The 23,588-nt window shown below is 37.0% G+C and overlaps 14 protein-coding genes; 9 read left to right on the forward strand and 5 right to left on the reverse strand.

Moving 5' to 3' along the window:
* Window positions 1-588: 588 nt before the first annotated feature.
* On the forward strand, window positions 589-1,285 carry PRCAT00005730001 (uncharacterized protein; the record flags this gene model as incomplete). XM_062955823.1 has 1 exon in its annotated part: window positions 589-1,285. One exon carries the CDS (start codon window positions 589-591, stop codon window positions 1,150-1,152), a length of 564 nt encoding a protein of 187 aa, XP_062812387.1. The 3' UTR covers window positions 1,153-1,285.
* A 30-nt stretch (window positions 1,286-1,315) lies between these two features.
* Window positions 1,316-2,338, forward strand: PRCAT00005731001 (uncharacterized protein; the record flags this gene model as incomplete). Its single annotated transcript, XM_062955824.1, has 1 exon — window positions 1,316-2,338. One exon carries the CDS (start codon window positions 1,316-1,318, stop codon window positions 2,336-2,338), a length of 1,023 nt encoding a protein of 340 aa, XP_062812388.1.
* A 153-nt stretch (window positions 2,339-2,491) lies between these two features.
* SCP1 (Scp1p) lies at window positions 2,492-3,022 on the forward strand (the record flags this gene model as incomplete). Its single annotated transcript, XM_062955825.1, has 1 exon — window positions 2,492-3,022. The coding sequence occupies one exon, from the start codon at window positions 2,492-2,494 to the stop codon at window positions 3,020-3,022; it is 531 nt and encodes a 176-aa protein (XP_062812389.1).
* A 307-nt stretch (window positions 3,023-3,329) lies between these two features.
* MAK16 (ribosome biosynthesis protein) lies at window positions 3,330-4,262 on the forward strand (the record flags this gene model as incomplete). Its single annotated transcript, XM_062955826.1, has 1 exon — window positions 3,330-4,262. The coding sequence occupies one exon, from the start codon at window positions 3,330-3,332 to the stop codon at window positions 4,260-4,262; it is 933 nt and encodes a 310-aa protein (XP_062812390.1).
* A 1,151-nt stretch (window positions 4,263-5,413) lies between these two features.
* PRCAT00005734001 (RTA1 domain-containing protein) lies at window positions 5,414-6,724 on the forward strand (the record flags this gene model as incomplete). Its single annotated transcript, XM_062955827.1, has 1 exon — window positions 5,414-6,724. The coding sequence occupies one exon, from the start codon at window positions 5,414-5,416 to the stop codon at window positions 6,722-6,724; it is 1,311 nt and encodes a 436-aa protein (XP_062812391.1).
* Window positions 6,725-7,277: 553 nt separating this feature from the next.
* On the forward strand, window positions 7,278-8,909 carry PRCAT00005735001 (uncharacterized protein; the record flags this gene model as incomplete). Its single annotated transcript, XM_062955828.1, has 1 exon — window positions 7,278-8,909. The coding sequence occupies one exon, from the start codon at window positions 7,278-7,280 to the stop codon at window positions 8,907-8,909; it is 1,632 nt and encodes a 543-aa protein (XP_062812392.1).
* A 192-nt stretch (window positions 8,910-9,101) lies between these two features.
* Window positions 9,102-10,190, reverse strand: EFH1 (KilA-N domain-containing transcriptional regulator EFH1; the record flags this gene model as incomplete). Its single annotated transcript, XM_062955829.1, has 1 exon — window positions 9,102-10,190. One exon carries the CDS (start codon window positions 10,188-10,190, stop codon window positions 9,102-9,104), a length of 1,089 nt encoding a protein of 362 aa, XP_062812393.1.
* A 1,298-nt stretch (window positions 10,191-11,488) lies between these two features.
* Window positions 11,489-11,800, reverse strand: PRCAT00005737001 (uncharacterized protein; the record flags this gene model as incomplete). The annotated part of the gene is made up of 1 exon (XM_062955830.1): window positions 11,489-11,800. The coding sequence occupies one exon, from the start codon at window positions 11,798-11,800 to the stop codon at window positions 11,489-11,491; it is 312 nt and encodes a 103-aa protein (XP_062812394.1).
* Window positions 11,801-12,277: 477 nt separating this feature from the next.
* Window positions 12,278-13,810, forward strand: AVT1 (Avt1p; the record flags this gene model as incomplete). The annotated part of the gene is made up of 1 exon (XM_062955831.1): window positions 12,278-13,810. The coding sequence occupies one exon, from the start codon at window positions 12,278-12,280 to the stop codon at window positions 13,808-13,810; it is 1,533 nt and encodes a 510-aa protein (XP_062812395.1).
* Window positions 13,811-13,876: 66 nt separating this feature from the next.
* Window positions 13,877-16,936, reverse strand: PRCAT00005739001 (uncharacterized protein; the record flags this gene model as incomplete). The annotated part of the gene is made up of 1 exon (XM_062955833.1): window positions 13,877-16,936. The coding sequence occupies one exon, from the start codon at window positions 16,934-16,936 to the stop codon at window positions 13,877-13,879; it is 3,060 nt and encodes a 1,019-aa protein (XP_062812396.1).
* A 1,372-nt stretch (window positions 16,937-18,308) lies between these two features.
* On the forward strand, window positions 18,309-18,953 carry GSP1 (Ran GTPase; the record flags this gene model as incomplete). Its single annotated transcript, XM_062955834.1, has 1 exon — window positions 18,309-18,953. The coding sequence occupies one exon, from the start codon at window positions 18,309-18,311 to the stop codon at window positions 18,951-18,953; it is 645 nt and encodes a 214-aa protein (XP_062812397.1).
* Window positions 18,954-20,003: 1,050 nt separating this feature from the next.
* PRCAT00005741001 (uncharacterized protein) lies at window positions 20,004-20,549 on the reverse strand (the record flags this gene model as incomplete). Its single annotated transcript, XM_062955835.1, has 1 exon — window positions 20,004-20,549. One exon carries the CDS (start codon window positions 20,547-20,549, stop codon window positions 20,004-20,006), a length of 546 nt encoding a protein of 181 aa, XP_062812398.1.
* A 175-nt stretch (window positions 20,550-20,724) lies between these two features.
* Window positions 20,725-21,666, forward strand: PRCAT00005742001 (uncharacterized protein; the record flags this gene model as incomplete). The annotated part of the gene is made up of 1 exon (XM_062955836.1): window positions 20,725-21,666. The coding sequence occupies one exon, from the start codon at window positions 20,725-20,727 to the stop codon at window positions 21,664-21,666; it is 942 nt and encodes a 313-aa protein (XP_062812399.1).
* Window positions 21,667-21,678: 12 nt separating this feature from the next.
* On the reverse strand, window positions 21,679-23,406 carry PRCAT00005743001 (mRNA splicing protein; the record flags this gene model as incomplete). The annotated part of the gene is made up of 1 exon (XM_062955837.1): window positions 21,679-23,406. The coding sequence occupies one exon, from the start codon at window positions 23,404-23,406 to the stop codon at window positions 21,679-21,681; it is 1,728 nt and encodes a 575-aa protein (XP_062812400.1).
* Window positions 23,407-23,588: the final 182 nt, after the last annotated feature.

Raw genomic sequence — 23,588 nt, forward strand, 5'->3', positions numbered from 1 at the left:
TGTACTAGATTCTAGAACTTGATGTTATCATGTCTCGGTTTACTACTTGTCTCCATCGGCAGGAAATGTTTTTGCATTCATTGCTTAATCTGTAAAGTTGAGCACGATTGAGACCGGTCTATATATGAGCTTTTCTATTTCTCAAGCTAATTTTTTTTTTTTTAAGTTCTAAATAAAAGAGTACAGTTAAATCTTTGTAATCGAAACTTTCAACACTTTTGAATACACACTCTCTTCCGCAAACTTCCTCCTATCTTTTCATATATCACGTGCTCCAATCCTTCGGAGCCTCCGACGAAAGTTCGCTTTTGTCCTGAGTAATCCTTTAATTATTGTATCTTGTCCGTTCTTCAGTCCGTTTGACCTGAAAAGTCTCGATCAGATGCGTTTTTATGAATGAAATATGGTAAGGTTGGCCTTAAAGTCGGCGAAAAAGTGCATTGAAAATCCGCTAAATCCTCACTAATTAAAATTTTATTTTTTTTCTCGCTTCCATCTCATCTCCATAAATACGTAGCGAGAGAACATAAAAAATTCGTTGTAAAAATTTTTTTTTGGCAAAGCCTTGCCCTTTTAGCTATAAACAACATGACATTAAATACTGCTAACGCTACAGAATATTTGAAGAACTACCCCAAGAAGGATGGGTTATCTATCAAAGAGTTGATTGATTCTACTAACTTCGGTGGGTTGACCTATAACGATCTTTTGGTTTTGCCAGGTTTGATTTCTCTCCCTTCGTCAGGAGTAAACTTGGAGACAAAGTTGACTAAGAAAATCACTTTGAAGTCACCTTTCGTTTCGTCTCCCATGGATACTGTCACTGAAGAAAATATGGCGATCCACATGGCTTTGTTAGGTGGTATCGGTATTCTTCACCATAACTGCACACCAGAGTATCAAGCTGAAATGGTCAGAAAAGTCAAAAAATTTGAAAATGGTTTTATCAATGACCCTGTGGTAGTTGCTCCATCTACCACTGTCGGAGAAGTGAAGAAAATGAAAAATTTGATGGGATTCACGTCGTTTCCCGTTACTGGTAAGTATTTTAATTTCAACCTTGGAACAATAACAAAATGTTTGGATGATGATTTCTATACTCTAAATAACTTTCGTTCTACCGAATTCATCAAACGATGGTGTGGACATTAATTTTGCTGACTTCGAAACATAATTTTGTTTATTCTAAAAGATCACTTATAAGGATGTACTAACTTCATTAGAAAATGGAAAAGTTGGCGGCAAGCTAGTAGGTATTGTTACTTCACGTGATGTTCAGTTTCACGATAACAATAACTCAGACGTTTCCGAGGTTATGACGGTTGACTTAATTACAGGTCAACAGGGTATTACCTTGGCGGAAGGCAATGAATTGTTGAGATCTTCTAAGAAGGGTAAATTGCCAATTGTTGACTCTAAAGGTAACTTAATTTCTCTTATTTCTTTGACAGATTTGCAAAAGAACCAATCATACCCAGATGCATCCAAATCATTCCATTCGAAACAATTATTATGCGGTGCTTCAATTGGGACTCTTGATGCTGATAGAAAAAGATTGGATAAATTGGTCGAAGCTGGTTTAGATGTAGTCGTTGTGGACTCATCTAATGGATCTTCCATTTTTCAACTAAACATGATTAAATGGATAAAAGAGACGTACCCAGATTTACAAATCATTGCTGGTAACGTGGTCACAAGAGAGCAAACAGCACTTCTCATTGAGGCAGGTGCTGACGCCTTAAGAATTGGAATGGGCTCGGGTTCGATTTGTATTACTCAAGAAGTTATGGCTTGCGGTAGGCCCCAAGGTACTGCTGTTTACAACGTAACTGAATTTGCAAATCAGTTTGGTGTTCCATGTATCGCTGATGGTGGTATTGGTAACATTGGCCACATTACTAAGGCCTTGTCTTTAGGTGCTTCATGTGTTATGATGGGAGGCTTATTAGCAGGTACTGCTGAGACCCCAGGTGATTACTTTTACCGTGATGGAAAGAGATTGAAGAGTTACAGAGGAATGGGTTCAATAGATGCTATGAAGAAAACTTCTACCAGTGCGAACGCCTCCACCTCAAGGTATTTTTCTGAGACAGATAATGTCTTAGTTGCGCAAGGTGTTTCCGGATCTGTGGTAGATAAGGGTTCCATCGTGAAATTTATTCCTTATTTGTTCAATGGTTTGCAGCATTCATTACAGGACATTGGTGTTCAATCTTTGGGAGAGTTGAGAACCAAAGTCGACAACGGTGAAGTTAGGTTTGAATTCAGAACTGCCTCTGCTCAATTCGAGGGAGGAGTTCATGGATTACATTCATATGAAAAGAGATTACATGATTAATTCTTTTCTTGAAACTGCTTTTCTTTTATGTAACTGTTTTAAAAAAGAAATGGTCTTAGGAATTATTTGTAGTTTTTATACGTACAGGCGCGCACTCTCGTTTTGCTTTTAATCTTTAACTACGTTTGATTACTTGAATTTAAGCCCAAGTCAATGAGTATTGGACCAAATTCACCGCAAGAACAAAATGCTTTTTCAAACTTAGATCAAGACCTCAAAAGGTCACGATTGTTGAAATATAGGAACAGTGAAGACGAAGTCAAGTCATACATTCAAAATATTTTGAATGTTCCTGAAAAGGTAATACTTGAATATGAAAAAAGAGACATGGATTTAGTTGATATGCTCAAGGATGGGGAATTACTATGTAATTTGGGAAGCTTGACTCAGATTCCTGAAAACCCTTGTACAAAATACAAGAACTCGAAAATGTCTTTTGTGCAAATGGAAAACATATCGTTCTTTTTGAGCTTATGTCATCTAATTGGTGTTGCTCAAGACGAGATCTTTCAAACTGTTGATTTGTTTGAGCGCAAAGATCCTTACCAAGTAGTCGTCACTATCATAGCATTCTCCAGAGTTGCACATAAGATTAATCCACTCAAATTTCCTATAATCATTGGACCCAGGGTGAGCAAGGTTAAGCCAAGTATTCCAAAGAAGCCAATAAACTTACGATCTTAGATAAAACACTCGATTGTAATCGTACACAGAATATTTATGCTACAATATATCGTTCTTCAAGTATTTGTATATTATTTTGATTATATAATACGATGACTTCAGTAATTTTTTTTTTTTTTTCAGCTGCACTCATCTCGTTATTCCACCTAAGGTCATTTGTTGGTCAGAATAAATATTATAACAAAGTCCATCTAAACTACTTTTCCTATATTTCACTGCTTAGGAAAAATAAGGACGTATTGCATTCTGCTCATTTGCTTATTTATTCTTTTTTGCATAGGTCATTTATTATAATAAGTGAATTGATATGTCTGACGAGGTGATTTGGCAGGTCATAAACCAGCAGTTCTGTGCATTTAAAATCAAAACAACAAAGGAACAGAACTTTTGCAGGAATGAGTACAATGTCAGTGGTTTCTGCTCTCGCCAATCTTGTCCTTTGGCAAACTCGAGGTATGCAACTGTGAAAAGTGTAAATGGAAGATTATATTTATACATGAAAACAGCAGAGAGGGCACACATGCCATCTAGATTATGGGAAAGGATCAGGTTATCAAAAAATTATGCGAAGGCGTTGGAGCAGATTGACAGCAGATTACAGTATTGGCAGAAATTCTTGATTCATAAGTGTAAGCAGAGGTTGACAAGATTGACTCAAGTTGCTATCACTGAAAGAAGATTATCATTGAAAGAAGATGAAAGGCATTACGTAGGTGTGAAGCATAAGGTCAAAAGGAGAGAACAAAATAGAGAAAGAAAGGCTTTGGCTGCAGCTAGGATAGAAAAGGCAATAGAAAAGGAATTACTAGAGAGGTTGAAGAGCGGAGCATATGGAGACAAGCCACTCAACGTCGATGATAGTATTTGGAAGAAGGTGTTAGGAAAGATTGGTTCTGAGGATGTGGATGAAGATGAAGATGAAGATGAAGAAATTGAAGAAAGTGAGGATGAAAGCGATTTTGATCAAGTTGAGTATGTTGAAGATGATGGCGATGATGAGCTCGTTGATTTGGAAGAACTCGAGAAATGGCTCGATGACTCGTCTGCTGAGGAGCCTGATAGTGAGGTATCAGACGATGAAGAAGATGACGTAACTGCTACGCCTAATGATAGTCCAAATACAGGGAAGCGTGCTGTTGATTCAAATAATGCATCGGCTAAGAAGCGTAGAAGACCTAGGGTTGAAATTGAGTACGAGCAAGAGCATGAACCAATTCAAACAAATATTGTCGAAAATTGAACGTTTTCACACTTGTTTGTAACAAAGTAGAGCATCGACTCACAACTGAAACCCCTGTAATTCAAAGAATGACTTCAAAATCACAAATAGAAGTTCATAGTCCATTTAATTTTGATATCGAAATTCACAATCGTAGCTTATTTTAAGTCAGCGAAAGACTGTATAATAGATAAAAAATTATGCATGATTCTCTCTATGTAAAAACTCAAGAGAGATAGCCACAGCTTGACTAGTAATCGCACGGGTTCCTTGATCGTGAGGCTGTCCATAGTGGTTCCTTGATGAGATTTCAATATGAGTTACCCTATGGTTCTGAATGTAAGCTCGAATCAGGAACTTTTTAAGCTCCAACAGCAGAGATTGGTAGTATGCGAACTCAGCCATAAGGGGAAGGAAACTTCAGAAAAATGCAGCTCATGAGCTCCATATGATTGAATGCTCGAATAGCAATTGAACATAAATGCGAATTTACATGTTCGAATAAGTGATAAGGCTTCACGTTTGTATAATTGTGATTTAGTTATTGAAGGTTGTTGCTCGTATCTATTCTTACGCGATTAGTAATAAATAGTAGCAATCAGGACATCGTAGATTTATTCATGTGCAGTCGCATAAATAATTCGTTAACAAGCGCATCAACTGCAAATCACTCCACATAACGAGATATAGGATGTCTCAACGATAGGATATTATACGCTAGGTAAGGCGTGATTATTTGCACACATTTGTTTTTTTTTTTTTTTCGAAATGTATATTTAGTGGGTGTTTTCTTGTGAAGGGCTGTGTTCCTTTGGAGATAAATCGCCACTACCGTTTCTGTAACCATTAAATTAACCCCGTTCTACAAAAATTGAATATTGAATAAGGTGGTCCGTCTTTTAGATTTCGTAAAATAGATTTGCAACACGCTAGTAATTGATATGCGCAGCCTTGTAACAATAATCGTAGATTTCAACCCTGAAAACTCCTATCTTCCATTTTTAGGAAAGCTACTTTTGCCGTAAGTATTTTTAGTACTACCGGTTTTGGTTTTACAATGTTTACGAGAATTTTTCTTAGATGTGGATCTATAAAAACCTTAAATTTCCTATTAAATATCAAGATTTAATAAGACTAACTAAAAGTAACGCTCAACTTAAAGGTGAGCAAGCATGAGTGCTACTTTAAACGCATTCCCAACATGGTCTCCTTCCACGCTGGCTACGTCAACTACTCTTAGATCGATTGAAACGACATATGCGTCTGGCCTAGCACTGACACTCAGTTCTGCACTAAAGAACGCTGAGACGAAGACAGGTTATGAATTGATATCCCTTTCACAAATCATAAGGGGTGCACAAGCTTCATTGACAATCATACTGGCTGAAAAGGTTTTGGCTACAGCAACTGAATCTTCTGTGAAGAGTGCTGCGACGCAGGCGATATTTGACGCATCGGTCAATTTGCATAGCTTGGCCTGGGACGAGAACTTATACGGAATTAGGTTGAATAGGCCTGGAAATATAATTTATTTTACTGTTTTCACATTCGTTTTCTTTTACATCGTATTCATGTTAATTAAATCAAGATTTCATTGGTACAACATTACTTTTTTCTGTGGATTTGCTCTTGAATTTTTAGGTTTCCTTGGAAGAATCTTAGCGTTCACAGATGATACTAACATGAATTACTTCTTGTTGCAATTTGTTTCATTGACTATAGCTCCTGCATTTATCATGGCTGGAATATACTTCTTATTTGCACAGTTGGTCATCATCCATGGAAGACAGTATTCAGTATTGAAACCGATGTGGTACTCATATATGTTCATTGTGTCTGATGTGGTTTCATTGTTCATCCAGGCAGCTGGTGGTGGTGCAGCAAGTGCAGCTACGAGCGAGAATAGAGATGCCTCAGGTGGTACCAATACAATGATCGCGGGTATTGCTTTTCAAGTATTTTCAATGTCAGTCTTTTTGTTGTTTTGGTTTGAGTTCATTAACAGAATATACTTCAAAAATTCCAACTTTGAGGAGTCGGGTTCAAAATTAAGTAAGAGATCACTTTCTAGTTTTTTCAAATTGGTTTTGAACTTGAAGTCCGTGAGAGTGTATAGGGAGGAATACTTAGAGAAGTTTTACAATGATAAGTATCGTCACATCCGTCACAGAGTTTTATTTAATTGGTATCCACTTGTTATAACTTTGGCAGTTATATTTGTATACATTCGTTCAGTGTACAGGGTGGTAGAATTGGCGCAAGGCTTTTCTGGATATTTAATTGAACACGAAGTATTTTTAATGGTTCTAGATGCACTTATGATTGCATTGGCTGGTTTAGTGTTTATTCCCTTCCACCCAGTCTGGGTTATCGGTGCCGATAATGTGATAAAAGTTAAACATATTAAGAAGAATTTGGACGAGAAGGACGAAGCCACGGTAAGTGAAGCTGTTCTGGAATATTCGAGATCAGACCTAGCATAATTTCTATAAAAAATAGGTGGACAGTTTTCCTTGAAGCAGGATATGATTTTTGAAGTAAACTGTAGAGAAATATTTTTGCTCTCTTGACTAGATCGGGACCAATTTCAGTTATGCTCTCTTTAAATGTGTCCTCGTTAAAATTAATATAGAATGTTCTTAGTTTGGGATAGACTATATTGATTGGTCCCTAAGTTCTTATGTTCATGTAGTAGGAATATTGCGGTTTTTTATTCAGCTCAATTCTCCTTCTTCTGGGTTAACCTTTCGCTGGCATTGCTTATTTACTGGAAGTTTCAATAGTATATTAGAATCTTGTATTTTATCGCTTCATGCATGATTTGTAGGATATTTGTATTTGTGGTCGACGAATTTTACATCTGCATGCGAAGCCAGTTAAGTTACAAATATCAAAAAGTCCACATAAAACCAAAAACACAACAATATTAGCTATCTAGTGCCTTGCCTTTGTTGAATCTATATTGCTTTAAATTAATTAAACAGTAATAAGTTGCTATCCACCTAAGTTCTTTCAAAAACTAGAGATTTACCTTTTATGAACGCTATATTTGAATCGATTTCGCAGCAATCTGCTAAAGAGCAATACGATGACATTACCTTTGCTGAGTTGCCTTTCTTTCCATTGACTTCAGATCCTATATTGGACATTACCATCGACGACTTACTTGCAAACGGTCATACCAATGCCACCTATCCGAGTGATGGGTTTCTAAGTTTTCACTCCTTGAAGATCTGTAGCTCGAACGCAAAACAAATGTCAAAAAATTTGCAGCTAACTATGGGATTCGAAGAAATTGCCTACAGAGGGTTAGAAACTGATTCCAGATTCATTGCATCTCATGTTTTGAAAAATGGTGATATAATTTTAGAGCTTGTCAACACTTTGGAAACAGTCGAGGAAGACAATGCATTGAAGGTTCCTTACTACCAAAAGGATATTTCAAATTTTAAACACTTCGGGAAACAGGATTTGTCTACCAAAATTGCAAATAAGATTGCAAACGAATTCGTGACAGACAGAGTAAGCGTGTTGTCTACTTCAAATGAGTCCCAAAATTTAGGCAGGAAGATATATAACAAGATCTTGAATTCTAAAACTTACAAGAGTTCCCTTCGCGATTACGAAAAAGTCATCAAGAAGTCCATGACAAATTCGGAAAACATATACGAAGACATGGTTGAGTGTGCATTAATACAGAAATTTCTTAAAAGCCATGCTGAAGGAGTTATGGATATTGCATTTCAGGTGACCGATGTGGATGCTTCTTTTGCTAAAGCTATCAATGCTGGTGCTGGGATAATTAAAGTACCCAGGGTTCTGAGCGATGAATATGGCTCTGTAAAATTAGCAACCATTGCAATTCCTGATACGGATCTTCAACATACATTGGTTCAAATCATTGATTACTGTGGTCCCTATTTGCCCAATTATTTTTTACCACTACAAGCCAAAAGTAACAATCTCCCCAAGTTGAGCCTTTCAAGTGTTAATTTTCAAAGTATCGATCATTGTGTTGAAAACTATTCCTGGAATCAAATGATGACACAAGCAAAATTCTATGCAAATATTTTTGGCTTTCATAAATTCTGGTCAATTGATGAACAAGATGTATCCACTGGAGAGACAGCACTACGATCTATCGTGATGGCTTCTGGGAATGGGAAAATAAAAATGCCTATAAATGAACCTGCTAAGGCAAGAAAAAGAGGTCAAATAGAGGAATTTAATGACTACAACGGAGGCCCAGGAGTTCAGCATATCGCTTTTCGAACCAATGATATAATATTTACTGTTGAGTCGTTAGTAAGTAGAGGCGTGGAATTTAATACTGTTTCTGAACACTATTACAGTTGTTTGGAAAGGAGATTGCGCAAAGATGATGTTATTTTAAGGGAAAGCTTTGAAAAGTTGAAACAGTTGAACATACTTGTGGACTATGATGCGACCACTAGAAATAAGTCTTCTAAACGTTGTAATTACATTTTACAAATTTTTACTAAGCCTTTTCACGATCGTCCAACTCTTTTCTTTGAAATTATTCAACGATATCATCATAACGGGTTTGGAAAAGGAACGTTCAAGGGTTTGTTTGAGACTATTGAACATCAACAGAGATTGAGAGGTACACTAGTCATTAATGAAGAATATGCTGATGAAGGGTTTTAGCAAACTTTCATTCGTTTTGTTCTCAATACTGTACTTAACGTTAAATCGTCTTGAAAAAATAGATAGATTACATTCAAATTATAAAGGTAAGGTTTAATTTCATTTAATACAGATGTAGACTAAAAAAATTTTCAAAAGGTAAATCCCTCCTAGACTATTAAATTATTGAAACATAGAACTGAACTTAAGATGTTATTCTTTCGCACCCAAATTTACGGAAGGCTTCGCATCAAAATAATTTTGACGAAGTAAAGAGGTTGGTTTCGTAGGCACACCGGCTTGTAAGCGATTACCATTATTTTTTGACAAAGGGTATTCTACGCTAGCTGACTCAAAAAATGAGTTTCCCTGCTCTCTGTGCCCATTTTCTAGCTCTTGATCGGTCTCTTCGATTTTTAATTTATACCCTTTCAAATTAAAGTACGTCTTTAAATCTTTAACAAACAATGGCCCCAATAATTCATCATTATCAACCCCTTCATTCCTAGCAATTTCAGCTGCCCTTTCAAATGGTATCCACACTCCTTTTAAGTTCATTGAACCTACTTTGACGACGGTTTTGGTTTTCTCTGACTTCAATATTCCATCTCTCTTTCCTCTTGTCATTCCAATGACATTTAATAACTTTGTTCCGTTAATAAAATTTGTATCTTCTCTTCTAGAAACTAAAACACCACGGGCTTTTACCTGATAACACATAGTATTTTCATCTTCCCAATACGTGGTCGCAATTCTAGGTTTCACAGGCTCTGGAAAATCGTTACTGATTGAGGAAGTCCTCAGGTGTTTTGTCTGCGAAGGGTTTGAGGACGAAGATACAGTCGAAGTGTTTGAATGATGGTGCAGATGATATCTCACGGGTGCAATATGATTGGAAGTTCCCCCTAGTGCAGTTGATGCATACATTGAATTGCCATAAGGATGCTGCTGAAGCTGCTGCAGAGAAGGAACAATGGAGGGACCTTGCTGGATATTTAATGAAACTGGCCTGACACTATTACTCAGCATTGAAGGGCTGGCATTTATTGATGTTAGTTCGGTACCTTGGTAATAATCACTTGATGGAGTTTGATAAACTTGCTGAAGGGAGTAAATATTTGGCTCATTAAAAGTATAATTTTTCAGTTTTTGCTGCGAGATGTCGTATGTGGGAAGGGAATGGAATTGTTCTGGATGATTGGAATGGTGAGACTGATCTATTTGGTTCGTTCCCAAAAGCTGTTCTCCCGAGGAAGCGACATACTCTTGAGGATAGTAATCCGGGTGTGAAGGAGTGGACATCACAGCTGACTTCAAACTATTGTTTTTTTGTCTGTTAAATCTGTGACTGTTTTAGTGACTTTTAGTCGATTCCGTTAACTTATTATAATCAATCTAAAGTTAGCCTAGTTTTATGTGACTTTTACCTATGTTTTCTAGCTTATTAAACTTTAACTCTTTTCGATTGTTATCGGTGAATACGATAGAAGCAGAATAGTAGTTAAATTTATTGATGTTCTTTTTAAATAAGCGATGAACACAGAAAGCGGAAACTATAAATCATTATTCACCTTTTTCTTTAAATGAAAGGTTTTGCTCTTATTCATCGGGATCAATTTCTTGGATATCCGTATACAAACGAAGTTGACTTGCACTGCGTATTGTCCTGTCACGATCATTATATTATGCTACTTTATGCAAGCTCATGCAAAATTTTTAGTTGACAAGAACTAGGCCCCATCTAATATTTATCTAGAGTCAAATAAACCGCCTAGTGAAATCAAAACTAAGCTATCATACTCTTTTTTAACGAACTACATGATGATTACAGTAGGTGTGCCACCAAGATGAAAACGCACTCATTTTTTTTTTTGCAACCTTGATATAGATACAGGAGTAACTTTTTAAGAGTCACGTATGTTTTTTTTGGCTCCTTGATCCAGCCCAGTGTCTCTTCCTGATACTCACTTTTTACTTTTATGTCATTTCTATAAGTATAGGCGTTTTCTGACCACAGTAGAAGGAAATATTCGGATGTAATACCACTTTCAATATCAGAACCCTGTTCTGCTTAATTCTGCCATTTTCTGCAATTGGGAGCCTAACAGTTATTAATGTTTCCGGATTAAATCTCACTAAATGGAGGTATAATAGAGTGTCTGCTTGAATAAGGTAATTTACCGACATTTCCATCTAAGTAAAGTAATGTTCCAGAAGACTGACTGATCCGAAAAAAGCTTACTTAGAAGAGCTAATGATGTCTAATTACCTATATAAAATGTCCTCTCGAAATGAACATTGTCGAATTTATCAGACGGAATTATCAACGTAGTCAGCAAAGCCGTCAACAAAAAAAAAAAGATGAAATTTAATGAAATAACTGGCTCTTTCATTGAATTTTGCTGCTTATTGAGATAGTTTGATCTAGAAGTCACATCAAAACCTGGGTACTCAAATACGTGGCTTAGACTGGAAAAATGCATTAGAATAATTAAAACAGAATGCTGATCCTATCAAAGAGACATAAAGCTCTACATAAGATTCCAATTTTTACTTGAAAAGGCTATAAGATTCTATTCAGCAAGTATCTTACAATTTATTTACTTAGAGTAGAAAGTCCGAAATAATTTATGTGGAAGCATACTGTTATGATGTCTAGTCAACTCGGTCCTTCGGAATAGTAATATTATATAGGATATCTTTATGTCGTGGTCATGAACTTCGTTTTTCTGCCTTTTATTAGGCTCTATCGTTAGCTTCTTGTCAATAGATGCCTTAATATGCAACAATTTAAGTTCTTTCTTGAAATTTAAAGTTATGTTTTCCATTGAGTTGTTGGTAGCTTTAATAATGGACAGTATTGGTTCGAGGAAACAAGAAGCAAACCCTTTGAAACTTGAGACCTTCTTCATCTATTAAATGCAAAATACGTCTATAAATTACAGTATGTGCTCTATCGTTGTTTTACAATCTCATACTTCTAAAGATTTGAGCATGCTTCTTAATGCGTAGCTTGAAGTTGACCTGCTTATTTGACGCATCTTGTGTACCGAGTTATTGTTTTCGCTTCAAAATGTACTTAATAAAGAAGAATGAAAACGCACATTTTGATCAATAAGCTAAAGGACCGCTCTTTTGAATAAGAAAATACATTTGTAGTGAAGGGGTGAAAGCTCAACCATGCAATCTATGTAGAGAACTATTTGCTTATCTATTCTCTTTATCTACCTTCGTATAATGTCAAAGACCCTTTCCAAACGGGCTCCGAACCAACTGAAAGGGAAAAGATTATGTTTTAATCATCGAACATCGTAATTAAAGATAGGTAAGAGACATAAAAGGCAGCAAGTACTCATCGTTAAAATTTAATTCATTAGATTTCTAAAGCTATGTCTTATACTGAACCAGAACCTTCTTCGAGGCAGACGGGTGAGAGAAGAAGACTGTTTTTGGAAGCAGGTGAGCAATTTGCTTCATCGTATAAAAGAGCACAATCTTACTTGGGACTGAGTTTACTTCTGGCAAACGAATTTGATGATGTTTCTCCAAATACATCACCTCGTTTGGAGGCAGTGGATTCGCCAACAATTGATGTCCACCTAGCTGGCGAGCTGCAACCTAATCATGGTTATGACCATATAAGTTCTTTCACATTTCCTCATAATGAGGAGAGTCGTCTTTTGGAGGATGAGGCATCTGTTAAGACACAAATATCAGCATATGGGTCTTCGACGGTACCTCACACCATATTTAACTCGGTCAATACGTTAATGGGTGTCGGGATGCTCTCATTACCATTCGCATTCAAACTATCCGGGTGGATAGTAAGCTCTGTGCTGTTAGTAGTCATTGCTTTCACAACGAGTTTTACTGCAAAAATATTAGGACGAATTTTGAAGAAGCATCCAAACTTGAAAAGCTATGGTGACATTGCACGTCTATATGGGGGAAGTTCAATTGAAGCAATAGTTACTTTATTTTTTTCGTTGGATTTGATGGGAGCAATGATATCAATGATTATCTTATTCAGTAACTCCTTTAACATTTTTTTCCCATCGTTATCGGTGATCGTCTTCAAATGTTTGATTGTGTCAATAGTTTTCGTCTTGTCTTTCTTACCTTTATCGGTGTTGTCATTATTCAGCTTGCTAGGAATAGTATGCACATCATCCATTCTAATTATCGTGATCGTTTGTGGCTTGCTGACGACAGCTGGTCCAGGATCTTTACTTTCTCCTGTTACTACAAGGCTTTTTCCTACTGAATACAAGAACGTATTTTTAAGCTTTGGAATTTTTTTATCGCCATGGGGTGGACATCCTGTTTTTCCTGAATTTTACAGAGACATGGTTCATCCATCTCGTTTTGAGATATGTTGCAATGTGACATTCTTTACAGCATTTGATTTAGATTTCTTTTTGTCTTTTGCAGGATATTTAATGTTTGGAGACGATTGTCAAGATTCCATTACAAGCAATCTCATGACAAATAAAGGATATCCGAAATTAATAAGTCCTTTGATATGTGTCTTTATGGGCTTATTGCCCATTTCGAAGTTGCCTCTAATAGCAAAACCTTTAATTACAGTATACGAGAGCTATTTTGGATTATCAGAATCATTGGTAGAATACGGAAAAAGAAAAGAGATATTTGGTTTCAAAAGGATAGTAAGCAGAATAATCTTTTGTACATTTATTTTTATTATATCTGTCATATTCACATCTTTTGGACAAGTCGTTTCTTTGTTGGGAAGTGCGATATGTTTCACTATTTGTTTGACTCTTCCTTTACTATTCTACTCCAGCATCTTTGAGGATGAATTGACATCTTATCAAAAGTTTTTCTTTCGCACTGGCGCAGCGATTTCTTTCATATGTTCTTTAATAGGTACATATGGCTCCATATTTATAGATCCGGTGTAAATAGTTTCGTTGCTTTGTTTTATTTAAGCGCTAATGTATTTATCATTTTTGTTAAAATATTTCATACTACCTTCTGGAGTTGGATCTTGAATAGCGGGGTCTTTGTATATAATCACTATCATACTCATCTTCAACATCATTGGATAATATACTTGCAGCATAGTACAAATTATCGTGCTGAGATTTCGCAAGATATTGAGCCATTACTTGAGATCCAGAACTCGAATACTGATTCTTCATTGAGTTAAGAGGAAAAGGCGGAGGAGGAACTTGTGGGTATTGCATATAATAGTTATTTGCATATCCATTTGCATACATTGGTGCAGCTTGAGGATGTGCTCTCACTCCTCCCCGATGATTAAAGTAAAGTTGCTGCTGCTGGGAGAAAGGTGAGCCATAATTAAGTTGAGAATGATGATGTTTCATATAATTTGATGCTGAGCTACTCGAAGATGCCCTAGATGAATTTCTTATCGGGCCAAAAGACTCAGTGGAGTTGAATTTATTATGATATACCTTTCTAGTCCCCCTTTTAAAGTGATTTGGGGTATTGGTAGACGTTGTTCCATCTGATTCAATGATGATAGAAATGTTATCATCATCATCATCATCATCTTCTTCTTCTTCTTCTTCTTCTTCCTCGCCATCAAGATCACTACCGTCAATATTTTTATCCTTTTTATCTGTATCAGTATCTTCATGATCGCTGAAACCTTCTTTGTCACAGCTGAAACCTTCTTTGTCACACTTTCCTTCCCTTTGATCTTCAATATGATGTCCCTCCTTATCTTTCTTAACATCTTTTTTCTTTGTCAGATAATTCACACGATCAATAGAGCTAATATTTTCCTTTTTCAAACCCTCTTTACTTGTTCTTATGTCGTCATCTTTAAAACAAACTTCTTCTGTTTTGAAAGAAGCCTCAGCAGAGGAAGGTTTGTCTAAGGACAGTTGAGTCTGTGCTGTGCTCACAGCGTCTTCACTAAGCTCCTCGTTATTTTCACCGTTACTAATGATGCCAAATACCATTGCGGCTTCTTCCGACATAGGGCCACTAGGCTTGGAGCTCGATGTCCTCTGTTCTCTCTCTTCATCTTTACTTGATTTCCTCCCAAGGTTTGCAGGACGCTTTCTGAAGCTGAATTTAGGGGGATTACCGCATCTGTCTTTGGCGAAACTTATTTTGTAATTCTTATACTTGTTGTAGAACGCACCGTCGTCTTTCACGATTCGATTTATTGTTGCAATAGAATCTGTTTCAAACAATTCCACCAATTTGATCGCATCCAGAATATTCAAAAAGTTCAAAAATCCGCAGTCCTTATTGTGATAAAAGTTTATTTGTTCTATCTCCCCAAAACGGCTGAAATCATGTCTCAACTCTTGATCACTAGGTAGCTGTAACTTCTCTTCAGGATTCACTTCTTTATTTATTTTAATGCCAATGTATACATTTCTGGATGCACCCGCAGTGACAGCTAAGGAAATATCTCTGCTTAGTGGTCCTGAGTGATTCTTTGCCCACCCAACCGTGATATCGTAACCATGTATTATCAATTGATGCAACACTTGATGGTTAACATAAAACTTCAAAGCAACAGTCGGATCAATGAAAGTTATGAAGCAAACTCTCTTGTCAGGATGAAATTTAATGGATTCAACTAAGCCACCAGCTCGAACATTGTTTGCAATTTCTTCAACAGTAGTGTTTGGATGTAAGTTTCCCAAATAAATCGCACGATTTCCAATATTAAAAGGATCAGGATTTATTTGGTACGATGGTGATGGTGCCGTTGGCGGTAGTTGACCTCCATGGGCATGAAGCCTCATATGTGGTGTCATAGACGGCGTCAAGTTTCCGGAATGATGACCATTCTGTTTTAGTGATGTAAATGAAACATTAGCAGAATCCACTATCGGCGACGTGCTACTCGAACATGATATATCCAGTGGAATTATATTATCGTTGCTAGTAGTTACTTCTGAATCATCAATTTTGTTCGATACCAACGTGCTTCTTAATGATTCATTATTCTCTAAAGCTCTATTGAGTGAATCCTCATCGCTCTTTTCAATTGTAGCCAATTTTTGATCTCTAGCTACTAGATTATTTAGCTGTTCGTTTTTTTGAACCAGAAGAGAATGAGGTTTAATCTTGTCAATAATAGTTCTGTCGCATCTATCTTTGTGGAAAGAGACATGTTCGAATTTGATGCTTTCATGAGGTTCTGCTCCTTCTTGGTCAATCTGATCCTGTTTATCGCTTTGTATTTTTTTTAAAAAATATTCGTAAGTTTTAATAGAAGCATCAATTGATGTAAAATGCACTATCACCTTCACTTCCAGTTTTTCTTCATTAAAATACTTTCTGTAGTCTTCAACTTCACCATAGTTTCTACACTTTTCAAGTATATCATTATCAAGTTGTTGGAACAATGAGCTAGAACTCAAACAAGCTTTGACAACAAGGCATCTAGTTGCATTCAACTCCATAATATAATTCAAAGTTTTCAACTTGATATAATCTTGTTTATTAATGCTCGAGGAATTGTTAGCATTAGGATCATTTAGCGATATTTTCAAGTATTTTGAATTTTTGAGCTTCTCTTTCAACTTCGTTAAATTATGTAGGTTCTTCGCGTACTTCAATTGAAAGCTTACTGCAACCTTCGAGTTGATAAATGATATGTAGCAGCATTTGAGATTATCCACATCTTTCATATGGGAAGGAGCTGGCTTTGAAAACATTTTACAATATTCGATAGGACCGTAGTCAATTTCATCGAGTAACTCATTGAGGGTAAGATCGTTAGATAAATTTTTGAGTATAATAGTCCGTGATAAATTCAATTGATCCAAGTTACTATTGGAACTTAGTTGTGTCAAGTAAGGAGACAGGGATGGAGAAGCCATGTTCGGAGTTGGATTTGGAGGATAAAAAAATGATCCCTGGGGTGGCATGTATTGCCTTTGATATGGCGAATTCATCAACAAATTGGAAGGTAACATAGAATGACTGTATGCGAGATCTATTGGAGTCAAAGGCTGACTAGTCAACTCATGCGACAGAAAATATCTTGGATCAGGATGTCCATAATATACATTCTGTTGATAATGTGGATACATTCTTCAAGTTATCTTTCACGGATACTTTTCTTAAAAATTAAATCTTAATTGCAGATGAAGATCTTGATATTCCGTTATTGCAAAGTCAAGTTAAATTTAGAAGCCAGTCCTTAAAGCAGTATGAACGAACGTAACAATTACTGAAATAGCGAGTGTAGAACACCTGAAAAGATTTGCTTCTCTTATCCCTCCTAGCTAGATAATTTGGCGTTTTCCAACTCTTATGCTGTTAATTTAGTTTACCTTGCCTGTTGCAGGTATTCACGCTTTCTTTATTATTCTTTAGTGAACGAGGTCCGCCACTTATCAGCTGATTGCCTGAGCTTCTTTAGGAGTGCCTATCAGACTATAAAACTCTAGTCCTGTTATGTCTTTCGATCAACTATTAATTCACAGCGTGCCTTAGAGTTCTTACACTTAATTCAATTGCAGAAAAATTTACCCGCTAAAGAGCGAAGTCTCGAAAACCTTCTTCGACCCAGAGAGAGTTAGTTACGATTTTGACATTTTTTAATCACTGCCTTAGCCGCATTCCGCGAGAGAGGCACAAAAGAGCAAGACTGGCTATAAGAGAAGACATACAAAAGCGATGTTAGAAGCCAAATTTAGCTGCCCTTACCTGAAGCATTACTTTTATAACTATTGTCATGCTACTGTTACCTGGATTGGAACTGTCGCGAGGAGAGACGTGTTTTTACAAATTACCCTTGGTAGTCTTTCTGTCGCTTTCACCCTTCAGTTGCATTGCACCAGTTGTAGGATCCGTCCGTGATCCAGGAGCAAGGGCTTCGCGTTAGGCTTTTTAACTCTTATACGCTCTGGGCCAGGACTTATCAACAACACACGGTCGAGTACAACGCGAACTGCACCTCCTGCCCTATCGGGCGTAGCAATAACTGCGAGCATAAGTCTACAAATTACCTTTTTCTCTAATGCGATTTTCGGTGTGACCGTCTTTAACCGGTCTGCTTCCTTATGAGCAAGCGCATCACTTCCGGACACTCTCTAAAGTCTTTCTCAAAAATTGGAATTTCACAAGTTTTGTCTGTGAGGAGAGAGAAGAGTGTCTGATTTTATTACCACGTGACAAAATTAGAGCTTGTTATTAATTGTCAGTTTTATAGTCGCATTCACCATGGTGACGAATGCTGACATAATATATCTTTTAAAATTTTTCTTTTGAAGTTTCTCTAGTATTCTGTCTCTGTTGCCCGCGCACGCAGACGGGCTTCGCAAAATCTCACCAACAATTTTTCTTCCCTCAGAGACTGTAAATTAAATCAGCGCAACGCATCCTTGGATTTACAGGTCAGCATTTGCACACTCATAGATCAATCAATCAATCTATTTCCATTCAAGCAGTAGATCAAGAATGGCACAAGAAGTACCAACTTTCAAGCTTGTTTTAGTCGGAGACGGTGGTACCGGTAAGACTACTTTTGTTAAGAGACATTTGACGGGGGAGTTCGAGAAAAAATATATTGCCACCTTAGGTGTCGAGGTTCACCCTCTAGGATTTCACACAAATTATGGTGAATTGAGATTCGATGTTTGGGATACCGCCGGTCAGGAAAAGTTTGGTGGTTTAAGGGATGGTTATTATATTAACGGTCAATGTGGTATTATCATGTTTGATGTCACGTCTAGGATTACTTATAAGAACGTTCCTAATTGGCATAGAGATTTGGTAAGAGTATGTGAGAACATTCCAATCGTCTTGTGCGGTAATAAGGTTGATGTCAAAGAGCGTAAAGTCAAGGCAAAGACAATTACATTCCATAGAAAGAAGAACTTGCAATACTATGACATTTCCGCAAAGTCCAACTATAATTTCGAAAAGCCTTTCTTATGGCTTGCCAGAAAATTAGTAGGTAACCCACAATTAGAATTTGTTGCCTCCCCAGCTTTGGCACCACCTGAAGTTCAAGTCGACGCTGACTTGATGCACAAATATCAACAAGAAATGGAACAAGCTACCGCTTTGCCATTGCCAGATGAAGATGATGCTGATTTGTGAGCTTATCCTCAAAGTTGGCGTGTTTTTTTAAGTTAAAATTGATACATACTAATATTGTTAAATGTTTTTGAGATGTAGAATAGGTACAATGTTTCGTAGGAAAATTAGAACTCGGTCCACATACTGTTTCAGAACTTAGATCGTTTGATTTAGGGTCTAGATCTAGGTCAGTTGTTCACGATCTTAATTCTCACCAAAGGAGTGCTTGCTTGATCAAGATACGAGTCGAATAGAAAACTGACCGTGTTGCATTCCATAGTAATCACAAAAATGAACTTTCGAATGTTCTTCCACTAAAATATCTACCCATTTTTCGTGGCATTTTCTACATTTGGAGAATAATATCTTTGTACTTGATCTGAAACTCTAGATTCAGAGCTCTTTTCAAGGATTTTTACTTTAGCGTCAAGTATATAGCAGCCCTTTCATAGTTAGCTGAGTAAAAGTTAGGAAGTGATAAAAATAGATAGGAAGCGTCTGCGCCTTTCCTGAAGCTGAATCTATTGAGCAACTTAGGCTCGCGTGTTTGCTGATCTTCTCCACAGTATAGAGGTTCTAAGTGGCATTGCTCAAAAGCCTTTTTCCTCGAAACTTATTTTATTAACGCTTTAGGACAAATCAAAGGATTCAGTGAACCACAGTATATTAAGGAACGGGTTTGAAGACTGAACACAGTTGAAACTCGTCTTACTACGTTAAAAAAGAGCAACCCTTTCGCTTACTGCAAGCCATGTAGTGCATACGGATACGCTCGGTAAACAAGTGATTTTGATCACTGATACCATCGAGGTACCTTTTATTAGCCTGTAAACGACTTCATAGCCCCATATACTCTAAATGGCTGGCTGTCAGTATACTAAAACTCGGCCGCAATTGTTTTGACGCAGGAGTGCTCATGAGCAGCAGACTATCCAGCTTACTGTTTACATGTGAGATCATGAACCCCAGAGTAATTCTATTATATCCTTCTTCATGGCTGTGAGAGTAGCAATACTCGAACACTATTTAAGTATTCCATGTCTTCTACTATATTAAATTTCAATCTCATCATTAGTGATTGAACTGATTACTGAACATATATTTTGAATCAATAAAATAACAAATTAATATGGCAGGTCTTAACGCAATTAATTTCGCTGTTTCCGCAGCAGCTTCTGCAGGCTCTGGTGCTGCTGCTACCGCAGCCAGTGGAGCTGAATCATTGGCAGGTGCTGCTACCTCAGCTGCTGAGGGTATTGCTTCAGAAGCTTCTGAAAGCGGTGGTGGAGCATTAGGATCTCTCACTTCAGAAGTAGCTTCTGGTGCTGAAACTGGAGCTGAAACAGCAAGCTCCGCTATACTCGATGTCTCCTCCGCACTTGCTGGAGCTTCTGATGCCACTGGTTCCGGTTCCGAGGCTACTGGTAGCGGATCTAGTTCAGGAGGTTCTACTGAAGAATCAGGTTCTAGTTCGGGTTCTGGTTCAGGATCCAGCTCAGATTCATCGTCATCATCATCATCATCATCAGGCTCCTCTCCTGCCAACATTGAAATCGGATCATGGAAGAGGGCAGCAGCTGTTGCAGGAATTGTTGGTTTTAGTTTCCTTTTCAACATTATGTGATTTATATAGAATGCGGGCTTCTACAAAGGGTCTATGAATTAATGTATAGCTTTTAAGTATCTGAATGATAAGTTTTCTCTTTTTAAGAAATCGGTCCTGTATTGAAGAAAAATATTTAATAGCTACATATGTCAGTTTTTAAAAGAATTTAAAGTAGATGGGTGTTGTATGCTGAGAACGATACAAGAAAAGCCGGCACGACTTCAGGTTGATCCTGATACGATATCAGATGATGACAAGCCGCCACAGACAGGAACGGTGTTTAATATATGGTTCTTACAATGGTCTGGTGGCGACTCATCAAAGTCGTATTCTAAACTGAAATTTAGAGTGAATATTAAAGAGGATTCTGGATATACGAAGGCAAGTTATAAAAGCCCTATATGCTTATTCTTTGCTCGAGGATGTTGTTATCTAGGTAAAAAGTGTTCTTATCTTCATCGACTTCCCTCCGATAAGGACTATTATCCACCCACACAAGATTGTTTCGGCAGAGATAAAACAGCGGATTACAAGGATGACATGTCAGGTGTGGGCTCATTTAATAGATCTAATCGAACATTATATATTGGAGGCATACACATGAGTAAAAATATCGAAAACATTTTAACTAAACATTTTCAAGAGTTTGGTTCTATAGATAAAATTAGAGTTTTGTACAGTAAAGGATGCGCTTTCGTTACTTTCCGGTTAGAAACAGAAGCACAGTTCGCCAAAGAAGCTATGCTTAACCAATCACTTGATGATAATGAAGTTTTAAGTGTAAGGTGGGCAAGCGAAGACCCAAATCCAGAGGCTCAGAAACAAGAAAAGCGGCGATTAGAAGAGCTTGCGATCAATACAGTCAAAAACTTGTTGGATAAATCGGAGAAAAGAAGGAAAACTAATTCTTCTTCAAACACCATAAGTGATGTCACTGTGGAGGAAGTGGAATCTAAAGACGAAGAAGAGATCGATTTATCACCAAAAAAAATCGAAGATTCATCGTCTCAAAGTTCTTTTTTTCATCCTATCGCAATGAGATCATTGGAGCAATTAAGAGAGCCACCAAAGCTGAAAACCCAAAACTTATCCACAATTTTGGGCTATGAAAGTAGCGATGAAGATTAATCCATTTTGACTTTAATCCCTTACGTGTCTTTCTTGTGAAAGTTGTAAGAGCCATTTGGGGCACTTCTTACCACTCCTTGATAAAAATCTTTTCAAGTCTAGAAAAATATCGGAATCAGACTCATCTATCAAGGTGAGACTCGTTCCCTCTCTGCCTGCTCTTCCAGTTCTTCCAATTCTGTGGATATATTCATCAAATTTTTTTGGCATTTGGAAGTTAATTACCAAAGATACATTTGGAACATCAATTCCTCTAGCAGCAACGTCCGTAGCTATCAAAATTCTTGCTTGATGAGTACGAAATTCCGTTAAAGCTTTTTCTCGGGCCTCCTGTGATTTGGAACCGTGAATCACCGTATTTTTAAATCCTTCTTTGGAAAGTTCGTATGCCAATTGCTCGCAAGTAGCTTTATAGTTCGCAAATATAATGATAGAATAATCTTTATCATTTTTCTTATGCTTTTTCAAGTGAAAAAGTATTCTTGTGAATCGATCTGAATCGAGCTCATTCTTCTCATTGTTTTTCTTCGCTATATATTCAAACTGCTGGTCTATTTTATCCACAGCTTCTCCAGCGCTTCCGATAAACAAATATCCCGGATTCTTGAGGTATTTTTGAGTTAGCCGTTCGATAGGAGGTGATATAGTTGCTGTGAACATTAAGGTAATTCTCTTTTTTATATGAAATAATTTCAGATCAATGGTAGTTTTCAAATGGTCATCGTCAGGTAAATAGTTCATTATAGATTGCAATGATTTTTCAAACCCCATGTCAATCATCTTGTCTGCCTCATCCATTATAAAAAAATAGCATTTGTCCAAGCTGATAATGCTACGTTCGATGGAATCTATCAAGCGCCCTGGTGTTGCAACTATTATATGGACTCCATCCCTTATCGAATGAATAGTTTCTTCGAACTGATGTCCACCGATAATACTAACTACAGTCAAATTGAACTTTTCGCAAAATTTACGAGCTTCTGACGTAACTTGTAACGCAAGCTCTCGAGTAGGTGCTAATATAAGACCAAGAGGTTTGTTATGGTCATTTTGGTGATGCTCAAACTTAAGGTAATCAGAATCTGTATTTAGTACATACGCCAACAAGGGAATAAGATATGCTAAAGTTTTTCCTGACCCAGTTTCTGCTACACCAACCGTATCCCTCTGCAGCAACGCCAAAGGTATTGTAGCTCTCTGAATTGGGGTTGGCTCATTATAAAGTTTGATAACCACCCCCAACAATTCTGGAGGAATCTCTGCTTCTTCCCAATATCGTAAAGCATGAGGAATATCACCACCTTTCGAGATTATGTTATAATCATCCTTAAATATTCTCCAATCTCTCGGCGTCATTTCATGAATTGGCTTTTCTGACCAATGCTTTTCAAGAAGCCCTACATTCGAGTTCAAATTAGGAATCGTTACTAGTGGCTGGTAATCAACAGAAGTGTCGTCATTTTCATCCCACTCAAAATTGAAAGTTTTAGCGCTTCTCTTGTCTCGTCCATTAGTTTTTTCTCTTTTTTCTTCTCTGGAAGGTTCTTTCTCATCAGGTGGCACCCGTTTAACTTTAGAGTTAATTTGCTCTATTCTTGATACTTTTTTCCTAGCATCATCTTCTTTCAAAAGAGCTAACTTCTGCCTTTTTCTTTTCGATAAATAAGTAGGCTTAGATATACTTCGGATATTTGTACTTTCATTTATAATGTCTTCTACAGCTTTTGGTCTATCAGACATGATTACAATATATAAATTACCCTAAGTTTTTCTACACTTAAGTTAAAGAAAGAGTTTCGCAACACTCTTGTCTGCAAACTAAAAGGTGCTAAAAACAGCATCAACAATAGCCAAAACACATTGTTTCGTTACATACTACTTCGTCATAATTGCATTTAGTCTAGGTTTTAAATAAGATGTAA

Source organism: Priceomyces carsonii, assembly GCF_900007245.1.
Source record: "Priceomyces carsonii strain CBS4050 genome assembly, scaffold: Debaryomyces_carsonii_scaffold_6, whole genome shotgun sequence".
Taxonomy (NCBI): Eukaryota; Fungi; Ascomycota; class Pichiomycetes; order Serinales; family Debaryomycetaceae; genus Priceomyces; species Priceomyces carsonii.